Source organism: Balaenoptera acutorostrata, chromosome 12, assembly GCF_949987535.1.
Source record: "Balaenoptera acutorostrata chromosome 12, mBalAcu1.1, whole genome shotgun sequence".
Taxonomy (NCBI): domain Eukaryota; kingdom Metazoa; phylum Chordata; class Mammalia; order Artiodactyla; family Balaenopteridae; genus Balaenoptera; species Balaenoptera acutorostrata.
In genome coordinates, this window is record NC_080075.1 from 64,712,163 (window position 1) to 64,725,222 (window position 13,060).

General features: G+C 39.7%; 1 protein-coding gene across 2 annotated transcripts in view; it reads right to left on the reverse strand.

The window, feature by feature from the left end:
* Positions 1–13,060, reverse strand: part of CRIM1 (cysteine rich transmembrane BMP regulator 1) — a 207,022-nt gene that overhangs the window by 65,813 nt on the left and 128,149 nt on the right. For both annotated transcript variants that reach the window (XM_057558112.1, XM_057558111.1), the window contains exons 6-7: positions 9,648–9,830; positions 7,037–7,234 (exon numbers count right to left, since the gene is read on the reverse strand). In XM_057558112.1, coding sequence (XP_057414095.1) covers positions 7,037–7,234; positions 9,648–9,830 — 381 coding nt within the window. The remainder of the gene's footprint in view (positions 1–7,036; positions 7,235–9,647; positions 9,831–13,060) is intronic.

Consider the following 13,060-nt stretch of genomic DNA (forward strand, 5'->3'; position numbering starts at 1 on the left):
AATAAGCCATGGCTAGTAAAGCAGGACATCTCTCAAAACGTAGACAATGTGATTACCAGTTAAAATGCTAAATTCTATTAGGTTGACAAAAGCTAAAAGAAAACCAATTCTGCTACTTCTGGTCAATGGTTGTACCCTAAAGAAAATGGAATCTTTCTTTTTAATGTCCATAAGCCTTTTCTGAAGGGCATGTCTCTTAATAACCTTCATTAACTTCTGTTTGGTTGCCTAAGAGTTGTCTCTTATCCAAAAAAAGTTTAACACAGTCTCAGTAGAGATTGTGTTTATTTAAGCTTGTTGGAAAAACATTCCTATCATTTCAAGAATGACTAAATATTTTTCATTCACATAGCTGGCATTCCAGACTCTGTTTTCCTGCCTCTGTTGATTAGATGAAAATTAGCAGGCCCAAGTCTGAACTATTAGATTCGATTATGATCTTAGTAGGAAAATTATGAGACTCCTGGCAGTAATGCCCATTTAGGTATGGGAAGTAAACAGCAGAGGAAATAAAGAGGAACCTGCCCCTCGCAGGCCACTTCCACAGGGAAATACTTAATAGCTGGGACTGCCAAATGCTGGAAAATCAGAGGCAAAGGTTTCTCTAATCAAGTGTTTCAGAATCAGCTCTGAACCATACCATTCTAATGTTATTGGAAATACCTAAAGATATTTTAAATCCCCAGAGAAAATAAAAATACTATGAAATTCATTCATGAACAATTTTGGATGCTTAGGTTAAAGGACACCTAGGTTGACACATGGTCATCTGCTATGCATTTGTTACCCCACATATGACCTTATTTGGACAAGCCAAAAAACACACTGTGCTATATTTTAATTTCCATTTATGGAACTAGTTTCCAGGACACTTAGAGTTAAAGGATGAAACAACATGCCTAACAGTCTTTGAAATATTACGAATATTTTATTATTCTTGGCCTACTAATAATAGCATAGTATATGGCACTGAAGCAGTACCACCCATAAACTGAGTTTTGATCCCTGTTATGTACCAGAACATTAATATCATGTGACCCTGTGGCATCTTTGACTTCACTGCCTCTGGGGTCAGCCAAACTATGTTTGATTCCTTGCCACAGAAGCAGTAGCTTAATCGTTTGAGATACTGTTTGGTGAGGAAGTATTATGGGCAGGGCTGGAAACATATTTTCTTGTTTCAAGGAATTCCCACCCAGATATGTGCCTGGTACAGACTTTTCCAGCAGCCCAGTAGAAACCTCATTTGAAGGGTGGCTTGATTCAAACCATATCAGAATTTATGGAAAGGATATAGTGCTCCCATAAAATTAGTATTGACGATGAGGAGGACAGTCTATTTCACAGCTCAAAGACCTCCAGCTCCTTAGAGGACCACAGCGTATGATCTATTGGGTGAGCTGATGCTGAAGTGGCGCATTAAATCCACATGGTCAAGAAATGCCTCATGGCTTCTCTTCAACACTGTCCCAAGTAGGACCAGGATTTCCCAAGTAAGGGATCCAAGAAAGCCAGTCGGCAGGAAGACAGTTGATAGCACAGCTATCACATTCCATCCTAAGTCCAGAGAATTAGAAAGACTCCATGGACAGGGAGTCAATTTTTATTCCTCCACTTCAAGAGTTGGCTAAGTCCAGGTTAGCAGAATCACAAGGCCTGCCTGAAACTCAGCTCAGTTTCAGACAATAACTCTGCAAATAACTTTCATTTGAAGTTCTTATTATGGAAAACGTCTTTAAAACACTGAAGTAGATAGAATAACATGATGGACCCTCATATACCCGTTACTCAGCTGTGACAATCTACAAATAACTCTTTTATTTCCTGTGTGAATTTGGAAATGGATTTTGCTTTTGTTTCAGAGAAACAGAAATAGTACAAAGGAAAGTACCCATTGTGGTTGGAAAGTACCCAACCACAAGCATGGAATTTATTTACTAGCAACTCAAATCCTAATATTGACTGCTAACTTGTAGAATATTACCTATGTTGTTTCTAGTTCTTGAAAAGTGATACTCTTGGCGTTGGCTCTGAAAGCCCCAGGGTCATCAAAACCATCAACTCATCTCAGCTGTAGACTCTGCACGTACTGGGCCTAAAGAACACTCAGGTCACAGTGGCCACCTGGGCAGGGTCCAGCCACAGCCCAAGATGAGACAGCAGATCAGATCTGACATCAAGACTAATCAGGGATGATGAAATTCTTATCTCCTGCATCAGGTGGAGATGGCCTCACACTTGTCCACATACCTTGCATTTTTCTTGTTGCGTCATCACGGTCATGTCATTACATCATGCAGCCAGTATTTCCCTCCCCAACACCTTATCTTACTTTTAATTATAAAACAAACATATTTTTTTTTCATGGAAAATGGCACCCTGTCCTCAGGGTCCCTCTGACATTAAGAATCAACTTAGATAGGATTTATACCTGGCATTACTGGGAAATCAACTAGCAAATTATTCTCAATACCTAACTGTGATATTAAAAAAAAAAAAAAAGTCTAGCTGAAAACAAGGCAGTGGCACTTACACACTCTCAGGGCAGGTCTTAAAAGCAGTACATTAAATGTGACAGTGAGCATTAGCCTTGGAGGGTCTGGAGAAGGCCCACTTTAATTCTGCGATTCTGGACTTCAGGGGCTGAACTGAGAGAGGATAAACCACAGTTTACAAACCAGTCTTGGAAGGCTGCCCCTGGGTGGGAGTCGAGAGCTAAGTGCTCATCAGGAGGGTGAGGAGTCAATCTGAAGCTAACTGGTCCAACTCACCTGTAGGCATCTGGACCCACCGTGTCCCAAACATACTTCGTATAACACTCTGCTTTCTGTTCTCAAAGTGCACTTTCAAATAGAAGCATTTACACATTAATCTTTCTTCAGTTCACCAGAGGTCAGCATCTGACCCCTTTAACAGCATTGGTTAAGGAAACCCTCTATCAGGGTCTGCTGTCTTACTCCAGTCTTTTCCCCCTTCGCTAACTCACTCACTCATCATCCATTCATTAACCATTTTTGAGCACCTACTTACATGACAGGTGCTGTTTTAGGGATTCAAAAGCATATGGTAAATCCTAGCTCATGGGGGACGTAGCTACTGGTCAGTAAGTGCACTTTGTCTCAGAGGCAGAATCCTTGCAGGGGTCCAGAGCCAGGGCTCTGGAGATACACTGCTCTGCCACTTCCGAGCTGTAGGCCCTTGGGCAAGTTACATGACTTCTGAACTTTGGGTTCTGTGATCATAAATTGGGATGGCAGTACCTGCACAAGAGGGCAGTTGTGAGGACCAAATGGGCTGATGCTCTCAAAGCACTGAGGCCTGGCTCCCAGTCACAGTGTGCGAGAAATGTCAGCTACTCTCATTAAGGGCTACAAAGAAGATGATGCAAATGGTGCTAGATGCCGAGGAAGACAATTCTGCTGCCCTCCTTTTTTGTTTTTAGTTTGTAAGAAAATAAGGACGTATCTCCCATATAGATGCTTAAACTGCAAACTTTATCTGCTATTCCATGTGTTTCCATTCTAGCTTTTTACAAGGGCCAGAAAATAAAAATAATGCAATTGATGAGCAAGAGGAGATGTAGAGAAAAGCCAACGGCACAAAACATAAGAATACAATCCGTTATAGACTTACAGACCGGGATGGCTTATCTGTATACCTGAATTGGGTGTTGACACTAACTTGCTAAGACTTAATCAAGAGAGTACTTAAGTGCCAATTTAAACAGCACTCAGGTACTTGTGAATTGAGTTAGCTGTCAAGTAACAGCATAGTCTTTAAGGGCCCCCAGGTTCACATTCCCAGTCCTCCAGGAGTAACCAAGCACATTATGTTGTCATTTGGAAGGTATGTATCTCTAATAACAACAGCAGTCACAACAAGGTTCTTCCTCCCTGAAGGTCCAAACACACTATATTTGGTGATGCAGTAATTTATTTAGGAAGAATCTAAACCCACAATCCTCGTGTGGGGTCCCTTTCATCAAATTTCAGACTCTGACTATGTACCTTGGGACTGTAGCTAATAAGGGTGAGAGCCAACATTTGTTATGCAATTGTGTACAGAGGAATTTACTGTGTATAAACTGCATAAATACCAGTCTTTCTGTTTCCTCCAAATAATTCTGGCTGATTATTTATTACACAACAATGCCTTGCTTTTTTCTTATTTTGTCTAATCCTTTGGCTCTTCGGAAATCACTTGAAATTCTATTTAAATAGGCTACTGAATAACTGCTGAGAAAAATATTTTTGAATACTTCCAGAGTCTTTCTTGGATCCTGAAAACTAAGCAATAAGATTTATTTGCCTTGCATTATTTTGCAAGTTTATTATTATTAATAAAAAAGTTTATTACAATATTATTCATAGATAATAATAAGCTTTTACAATCATTATCCTAAGCTGTACACTGTTTTTTTTTATCCCCATGCCAAAAGAATCTTTTGTCTTCTGAACACATCTTAAAATGAGGGTGTCACTGGAGAGTAAATGCAGTCTTACGTGAAACTTATTATTTAACTGACTTTAAAACAAAAACAAGAAACAGAAGATAAATTAGTTCTCTGAGAACTAAACAATGGAACTTTCTGCAAGGCTGAGACCAGCAGAGCCTTACAGCTTGGAATAAAGATGCCGAGCCTGGTGAAGTGAAGGAGACAACCTGAATGTGAGGCCTGAGAAGCAAATCGAGGATGGGTCTCAAAGGCATCCTTCCCCCGAGGTCCTCAAATTCAGGGGAGAGGGCAGGTGGGAGATCACATCAAAAACACCTGGAGTAGTTGTCAAACTGCAAATGATCTCCTCCCCTGTCATCAAACTCCTGTGTGTCCCAACACAGGGCCAAAAGCCAGAGATGAAGAGAGATGTAAGGGAACTAGAAATAGGGGCAGGAGGAAACTGAGATGACCTCTGGGAGCAGAGGAAGCAGACAAAAATGTAGTTGAATCTGACAGACTTCAGTTGATCCCAGCTCAGCCACATATTGACAACTGACCTTGGGAAAAATTATCTAAGTCTCTCTAAACCCTAATTTCTTCATCTTTAAAATGGTATAATAAGGCCTTTGGCAGAGTGTTGATGCGAGGATTAAATGAAATCAGGTACAAATAAAAAGCACTTACCCCACAGCACCTGAATGCAGACATTCTGTTTTTCCTGGTTTAATTTAAAACAGCCTAAATAGTTTCTTTGACGTTTACTAGGAATTGTCCCTTATTTAGCTTTGTGTCCGATGTGGTATCTGGATTACGGAAGGTTCTTAATAAATTTTTTGGAATTAATGGCTGACCCAAACTGTCACTCTTTTCTCAAACAGTGGAAGATAAGATTACAACATGACCCATGTTGCAGAGACCAAACTCTAAGTAATCAAACTAACATCTACTTCCTACCCGAACATCTATATGACATAAGAATAAATCAGTTTCTCATACATATAATATATATTTTTGTCAATTCACCAACTGCTTCCCTTCTCTACTCACCACAATGGATATGCTAATGATGGCCAAAGATGAGCGCAAAGGATTTTCCTTTCTTACTTTTAGAAAAAAGGCCCTATTTTTTTTTAACAAGTTTTTCAAAGTCTTATTTTCAATCTAGACTCAAGACTCATGAAGTTAAAAGGGTTACTGTTTACTGGATTTATATGTATGCTTTTAATTTTTCTTACATTATCATGCACATACATATACTTAAATATTTCAAACCAATAACAGATTGCCCTTAATTCTCAGGGATAGATGTTCCCATCTTTATCTGCTTCAGCAGGGCATCTTTCCTTGTAAAGCTGACCGTACATCATCAAACATATCATCGCACACTCCTTTTTCCAGCACTGAAAGGCTGCCTTTAGGGGATAGGAGGAGTGTATGCGTGAGGTGGGTGGGTGATTTCCACAAAATTGGTCATCTGGAAGCTATAAAGTTTTGGAGTGTGGCAGCTGCATTCTGAGTAGAGTAATGGTGAGGGAATTGGTGATGTCAATAGAACCAGAATCCTCCAGCTTAAATTTTTATATGATTTTTAAGGTCTTTAATAATTCTAACCCCTTAGAAGTTAATGAAGCCAGTCAGGCAAACTCTGAAGTCTGAGTTGATTAAAATTTTGGTAGAAGAAAAAAGACTTCTTGATAGAGGACTCAGTCTACTTGACTGAATTTCTGAAAAGACCTGTCAGTTCCTTAATAGCTGTTTTAAAAAATTCTAGAAGGATCCATCTTCCACAAGGACTAATTTTTGACCCACTTTAGTTCATTTCACTATGCAAATGTGCTTCTTAATGACAGACACTCTCTATTGGACCTGTCAGTATAGATATTCAATCTCTTGTTCGTAGTAACAGACGTGGACCAAGGATTAAGGCTGACTTGAGTAACTGTGCAAAGAATCTTCCCAGGATGGGGGAAGTGGCCTGGAATAGCGGTTGGGATGGAAAGACTAGTCCAGGATATCTCAGGATCTCTCCATTAAACAGGAAGAGAGGTAGTGAATGCAGGTAACCAAGACATAAGAAAAAGCCCGAGAGGAACTGCAAAGCCACAGCCATCGAGATATTAGAAGCAGAATGGATGCTCAGGGTGAGGTCTCCAGGCAGTGAAAACCACCTTTGATGGCTCCAAGTTTTTCTTCTAGCTGCCAGGACTCTTGGGTTTATGGAAGCATTACAAGTTGAACAAGCTATGCTTTGAGTCATGGGTCTTATTTCCAATTTCATTTCATTTCATTGTGTTGACCTTTGGATGTTAATCAGGCTTGCGGTGAACTGAATTAAAATGTATATATACTTCGACCGTAAAGTATTCAGATAAGCATTATCTGCAGTGGCAAAATAAAGACCACACTATTCTCACTGTAAATGTGTAACATTTCCCCCAAATGATTAGTTTGGGCTGTATAATAAATTCATCTGCAACTGGTAACAGCATGAAGCAGACATTATGCCTGAGGAAACAGAAAACAAGCAAGCACATACTGGTAGAAGCTTATCCAACACGAGATATTCGCCAGGGGCTCGTTAGAATCTACGAGGGTTACCTTCACACACGGGGCAACACTCCCCAGGCACTTTGACGGGGTTCATGCAGCTCTGTCCGCAGGCCGTCGCGACACAGTGGGGTTCTCCGTTGATGCATTGGCAGAACGTGCAGTCGTCCTCCCGCCACCGGTCCCCGTGGGCACGGATCTGACCATTGGCATAGCAGCCAGCGGGATTATTGAAAGGATACACAGGATCTAAATTAAAACGTGAGTTCAGAGTAAGACTGAGGGCATTCTACATCTTATCTCTGCCCGCACCTAGAGACATTTTTTTCCCCAGGTTCTCGTCATCAGCAGTTCTTTCCCAGCTGTGCTCAGCAGCAGCTCAGGGCTGCAGGAGGTGTCTCTAGGGGGACATGCAAAAGCAGCTGTCATGCTGAATTTCTGTCCACCCATCCTGACACGGCACACAGGGCAGGGGATCTGAGGCATAAAAACCAATGTGCAGGTGTTATCATTTCATAAAGGTGAAAAACTTCGTGGATGGAGCTGTGGGCTGGTCGTGAGAAAAAAATGCTGATCTGTTTTAGGCTCTGATGATGCCTTCTGAGTTGCCAGCTTAAATGTTTATTACACCTGCATTTTACCTCCTGTAAAGTGGAAAGAATAATGCCCCATCTAACTTATAGTGAGCCTGTTATTTCTAGGACTAACTGAAGTCTATCTCACGGTGCCTGGGGGCACAGTGAGGTGTATACAGTCCCCTGCTGTGGCCTTACTCAGGACAGGGCTGACACAGCTTCTCTAAACCATACATGGCACTGCTTGTGCCCTGGAGGGAAAGCTGCGAACCTACGCCATTTTTCTCCCCCAAGCTGAGCAGTCAAGCAGCAGCTGAGGCTGGGGAACGTAGGTAGCCGAGGATAGTGTAAAAAAGTTTTCTGAGGTTGCTGACAAGCACATAAATTAAAAAACCCCAAATATCCTTATAAATGAAAGCAACTAGATAAATCACTCAATGTTCTTTTTCAGAAACATAAAATCTGGCCTCAAGAAGCAAGTGCTGCTGTGCTGGAAGCAAAGTCCAGGCAGTTCCGAGTTTGGTCCTCTTTATTCCAAAGAGGTAGTAGGGCATTACAAGAGAGTTAGAAGGCCAAAACTGAAAAGCATGCAGTCACAGCTTCAGAAGGGCAGTCTGCCAGAGATGCAAGCAGCCAAGAGACCTGAGTTAGATAAGACTTTATAAAATTTCTTTATAAAAAATATTACACTGCATACTTCATTTCTACTTTGAGCCTGGATCTGAATTCCAGGGAGTGAGACATAACCGGATCTATGCCCAGACAACTCATTATGATTATTACACAGAGGTCCATATCTATGTTTTTACACGACCAACTAGCTAGGGAACAAATCAACTGGGAAGGTTAAAAGTTTGATGTGACTTTCTTAAAATCCCTGATGACACCTAAAAAGTGAACCACCTTTCTCCTATGTTAGCAAAAATAATTTCTAACAGGGAAGACGGCCTCCCTGTTATGAACCACTGTTCAATGTTAGGAATGTAGTTTGCATACTCTAAGCAATTTCATATCTTCAGTATTATGTGGTAAACAGAGCTCAAATATTGAAAAGAAATGGATTTAGAAAACAGAAAAAGTTACGGAACATGGCATGAAATTCTGTCCTCCCATTTCACGTGCGGAGGTAAGGGCAGGGTGAGTGTCAGACGTGAGACGGATGTGCCTGACTCCAGACTGAAGGTCTGTGGTCCGGGCAGCACAAGAAAGCTCACGCGATCCTCCTTTCTGGGGAAACAGTGTAGGGCAGTTAGACCAGAGACACGATCAGGCACTCACTGCTCCTGGCTTCACTGGAAACTCAGACAAGTGACTACTTTTCTGATTATCCTGATCGTTAAAATGTGTGGATTGTAGTACATGATATTCAGAGTTATCATTCTGAAATGTTTATTGTTTCTGAATAGGAGAGACAGGAGGGTCGAGCCTGTTGGAGGAACATGGACCTATTATTTCTTGGAGGGAAAAGGGGAATAAAGAGAAAGCAGGCCCTGGGGATCCTTCTGCCCAGGGCCACAGTGGACACTTGTCTGGGCCTTGCCCTGGTGTCACCACCGTGCCACACCATGACCCCACTCTCACCACCACACGTTTTCAAAAGACGGGGAGCCCTGCCCTCACCGGGACTGGCGTGGGTATCGGAAAGGAAACAGGGTCGGTTCCTTTCTGAGCTGACTGGCTGAGGTGGTCAGTGATGAGGGCGGTCCTGTCCTAGCTGAGCAATCTGAGGGGAGCAGGGTGGGTGGAATTCTAATGTCAGGATGAAGAGAAAGTCCCAGGACTTGCCAGGGAACTGCTGGAACCACAGAGGAGGAACAGAAAGCACCTCCGGGAAACCTCAGGTCGATCTGTGGAAACAGGTGACCGCTGTCTACACCCAGGGTGTAACTTCCCTCAGGGAAGTATTGACAGTTTCACACAGTCTACCTAGCATTACCCAAGTCCTAAAAGGTAGACCACGATGACAAAAAACGGGAACTTCTTCAATCTTCCTCTATTTTGGAGTGAGATTGAAGTAGGTCAATTTTGATATTAAGTCCCTAAACCATGTCTCTTCTTCTTATTCTCTGATTGGCACCTGTCCTTACCTTCACACACAGGGCAGCACTCCCCTTCGGGCACATAGTATCTCTCGCAGTTCAGCTCACCACACTGGGCGGTGAAGCAGATGGAAACACCCCCTTGGCATCGACAGAACCGACAGTTGTCCATTCGAAACATATCCCCATCGCTATACTCCACATTGTTGAATACACAGGCTGGCTTTGTTTCTAAAGGAGTTAAAACAAACAAGGCAGATTCAAAGTCATTTCTGAGTGGTGTCCTTTCATACTTTTCAAACAGCCTCTAGAAAATACTGTCTGACAGCAGGTTAAAATTTGATGGAAATTTACTACACTCAATATAATTTTTTACAACAGAAGCGACAAAGCAATGCAAAGTAAAGTAGAATAAAGTAAATAAAACACATCACTATTCTCATTATACTAAGGAATAGAAATTCCTCTTAGTAAAATCTATACTGGCGTCTCCTTATCCCAAATAAAAGTAACCATGTGACCATGAAACTCACATTTCTGATTTGTGCTTTAAAAAGATTTTTTGTTAAACAAAACTTTTTTTTGTTAAATCGTTCTCTACCCTCAAGTAAATGATCCTGCCTCCACATTAGGTTTTGGTCTGCCTCAAAAAATTTATTTAGGCCTTTTAAGAGGTTATGTTCTTCTGTTTCTCCAGTGTTTTCTCCTAAATTCTTTTTTCTATCCTGTTTAATAATCTGTAATTATAATAGTGCTTGGCCTTTAAAAAAACACTTTCTACATGCATTGCCTCACTTAATCCCAATAACAAAGGTCTGATGTAGAAATTCTTATCCTGAGTGCAGAAGTGAGGAAATCCTGGGTAATTTGCTCAAAGTCACACATTTAGTAAATGATAGAAGCAAAAACAGTAGCTCTTCAACTAAAACCTTGTACTCCTTCCATTGTGTTTCAAGGCCATGTTCTGCTAAGGACTCAAAGCCCTGCACTTACAATTCTCATAATGACACCAATGATTTAAAATCTTTTCTCTGCCCTAAAACAGTCTCCCTAAATCCATTTCTTAACTCTAATTTTGGTTGACTTAAAAGAACTCCCACCAGACAAAGACATCACAAGAAAAAGAAAACTATCTCTTATAAATACAGACATAAAAAATCCTCAAAAAAAACCCCAAAAAACTAGCTGACTGAATCCAGCAACATACAAAAAAGATTATATACCAAGTGGGATTTATTCCAAGAATGCAAGGTTGGTTTAACATCCAAAAATCAATTAATGTAATACAGCATGTCTACAGAATAAAGGAAAAAAAAACACAGGATCATCTCAGTAGACATAGAAAAGATATTTGACAGAATTCAACACCCTTTCATGATAAAAACTTTCAATAACTTAGGAGTAGAAGTTGTTAAACAGCAACTTGATAAGTGGCAATCTATGAAAAACCCACAGCTAACATCATACTTAATAGTGAAAGGGTGAATGCTTTTCCCTTTAAATCAGGAACAAGACAACAAAGTCCACTCTCACCACTTCGATTCAACTTTGTACTGGAGGCTCCAGCCAGGGCACTTAGGCAACAAAAAGACATAAAAAGCACCCATATGAGAAAGTAAGTAGGAAAACTCTCTCTACTTGCAGACGACATGATCTTGAATTTTAAAAGATTCTAAAGAATCTACTAAAAAACTAGTGAACAAAAAGTTCAGCAAGATTTCAGGGTACAACTGCAACTCAAATAAATTGTATATCTACACACTAGCAAAGAACAATCTGAAAATGAAGTTTAAAAAAATTCCATTCACAGTAGCATTAAAAAGAATAAAATATTTAGTAATAAATTTAATAAATGAAGCACAAAACTTGTACTTTAAAAACTAAAAAACATTGTTCAAAGTAAAGAAGGCCTAAATAAATGAAAATATATTCCATGTTCATGGATTGAAAGATAATATTGTTAAGGTGAAAATATTCCCCAAATTGATCTATATTTTCATTGCAATCTCTATCAAAATCCTACTTGGTTCTTTTGTAAAAACTGACAAGCCAATCCTAAAACTCATATGGAAATGTGAGGAACCCAGAACTGCCAAAACAACCTTGAAAAGAAGAACAAAGCTAGAGGACTCACACTTTCTGATTTCAAGACATACTACAATGCTACAGTAATCAAGACACTGTAGTACTGACATCAGGATAAATATACAGTTCAGTGGAATTGATTAAGAGTTCAGAAACAAACTCTCATATTTAGTGATTTTTAACAGGGTGTCAGGATAATTCATTGAGGGAAAGAATAGTCTTTTCAACAAATGGTGCTGGAGCAACTGGATATCCATGTGCAAAAGAATAAGAATGGACCACTATCATACCATATACAAAAAATAACTCAAAATGAATTACAGAACTATGATCTAAATGTAATAGCCCCAACTACAGAGCTCTTAGAAGATAACAGGAGTAAATCTTTGAGACTTTGTGATTAGGCAATGGTTTCTTAGATACGACACCAAAAGCATAAGCAACAGAAGAAAAAATAGTTAAACTGGACTTCTACTTTTGTGCCTCAAAGAACACCATAAAGAAAGAAAAAGATAACCCCCAGATTAAAAATATTTGTAAATATCTGATAAAGGACTTGTATCAGAATATATAAAGAACAACAATAAAAACAACCCAATTGAAAAATAGCAAATATTTGAATAGAAATTTCTCCAAATAAGATACAGAAATGACCAAGAAGCAGATGAAAAGATGCTTAACATCATTACCTATTAAGGGAATACAAATCAAAGCCACAATGAGACATCACTTCATATCCTAGGATGGCTAAAATGAAAAACATATAGATAATAACAAATGTTGATGAGGATGTGGAGAAACTGAAACTCTCATACATCGCTGGTGAGGATGTATATGAAACCCAGAGTTACCGGAGGATCCAGCAATTCTACTCTTAGGTATAATCTTATCCAAGAGAAATGAAAACATCTATTCACATAAAAACTTGTACACAAATGTTTATAGCAGTGCTATTCATAATAACCAAAAAACAGAAACAATCTAAACGTCTATCAACTGATGTATGAATGAACAAAATGTGGTATATCCATGTAATGAAATATTTCTTGGCCATAAAAAGGAATGAAATTCTGATATATACTAAAACATAAATGAACCTGGGGAACATTATGCTAAGTGAAAGAAGCCAGTCAAAAAATACCACATACTGTATATGATTCTATTTATATGAAATGTCCATAATAGGCACATGTATAGAGACAGAAAGTAGATTAGTGGTTGCCAAGTACTGGAGGGTTTGGGGGAAATGGGGAGTGACCGTTAATGAGTCTGGGAATTTTGGGGGGATTGATGTAAGTGTTCTAAAATTGATTGCGAGGATCAAACAATTCTGTGACTACATTAAAAACAGTGAATTGTGCAACTTCACTTGGTGA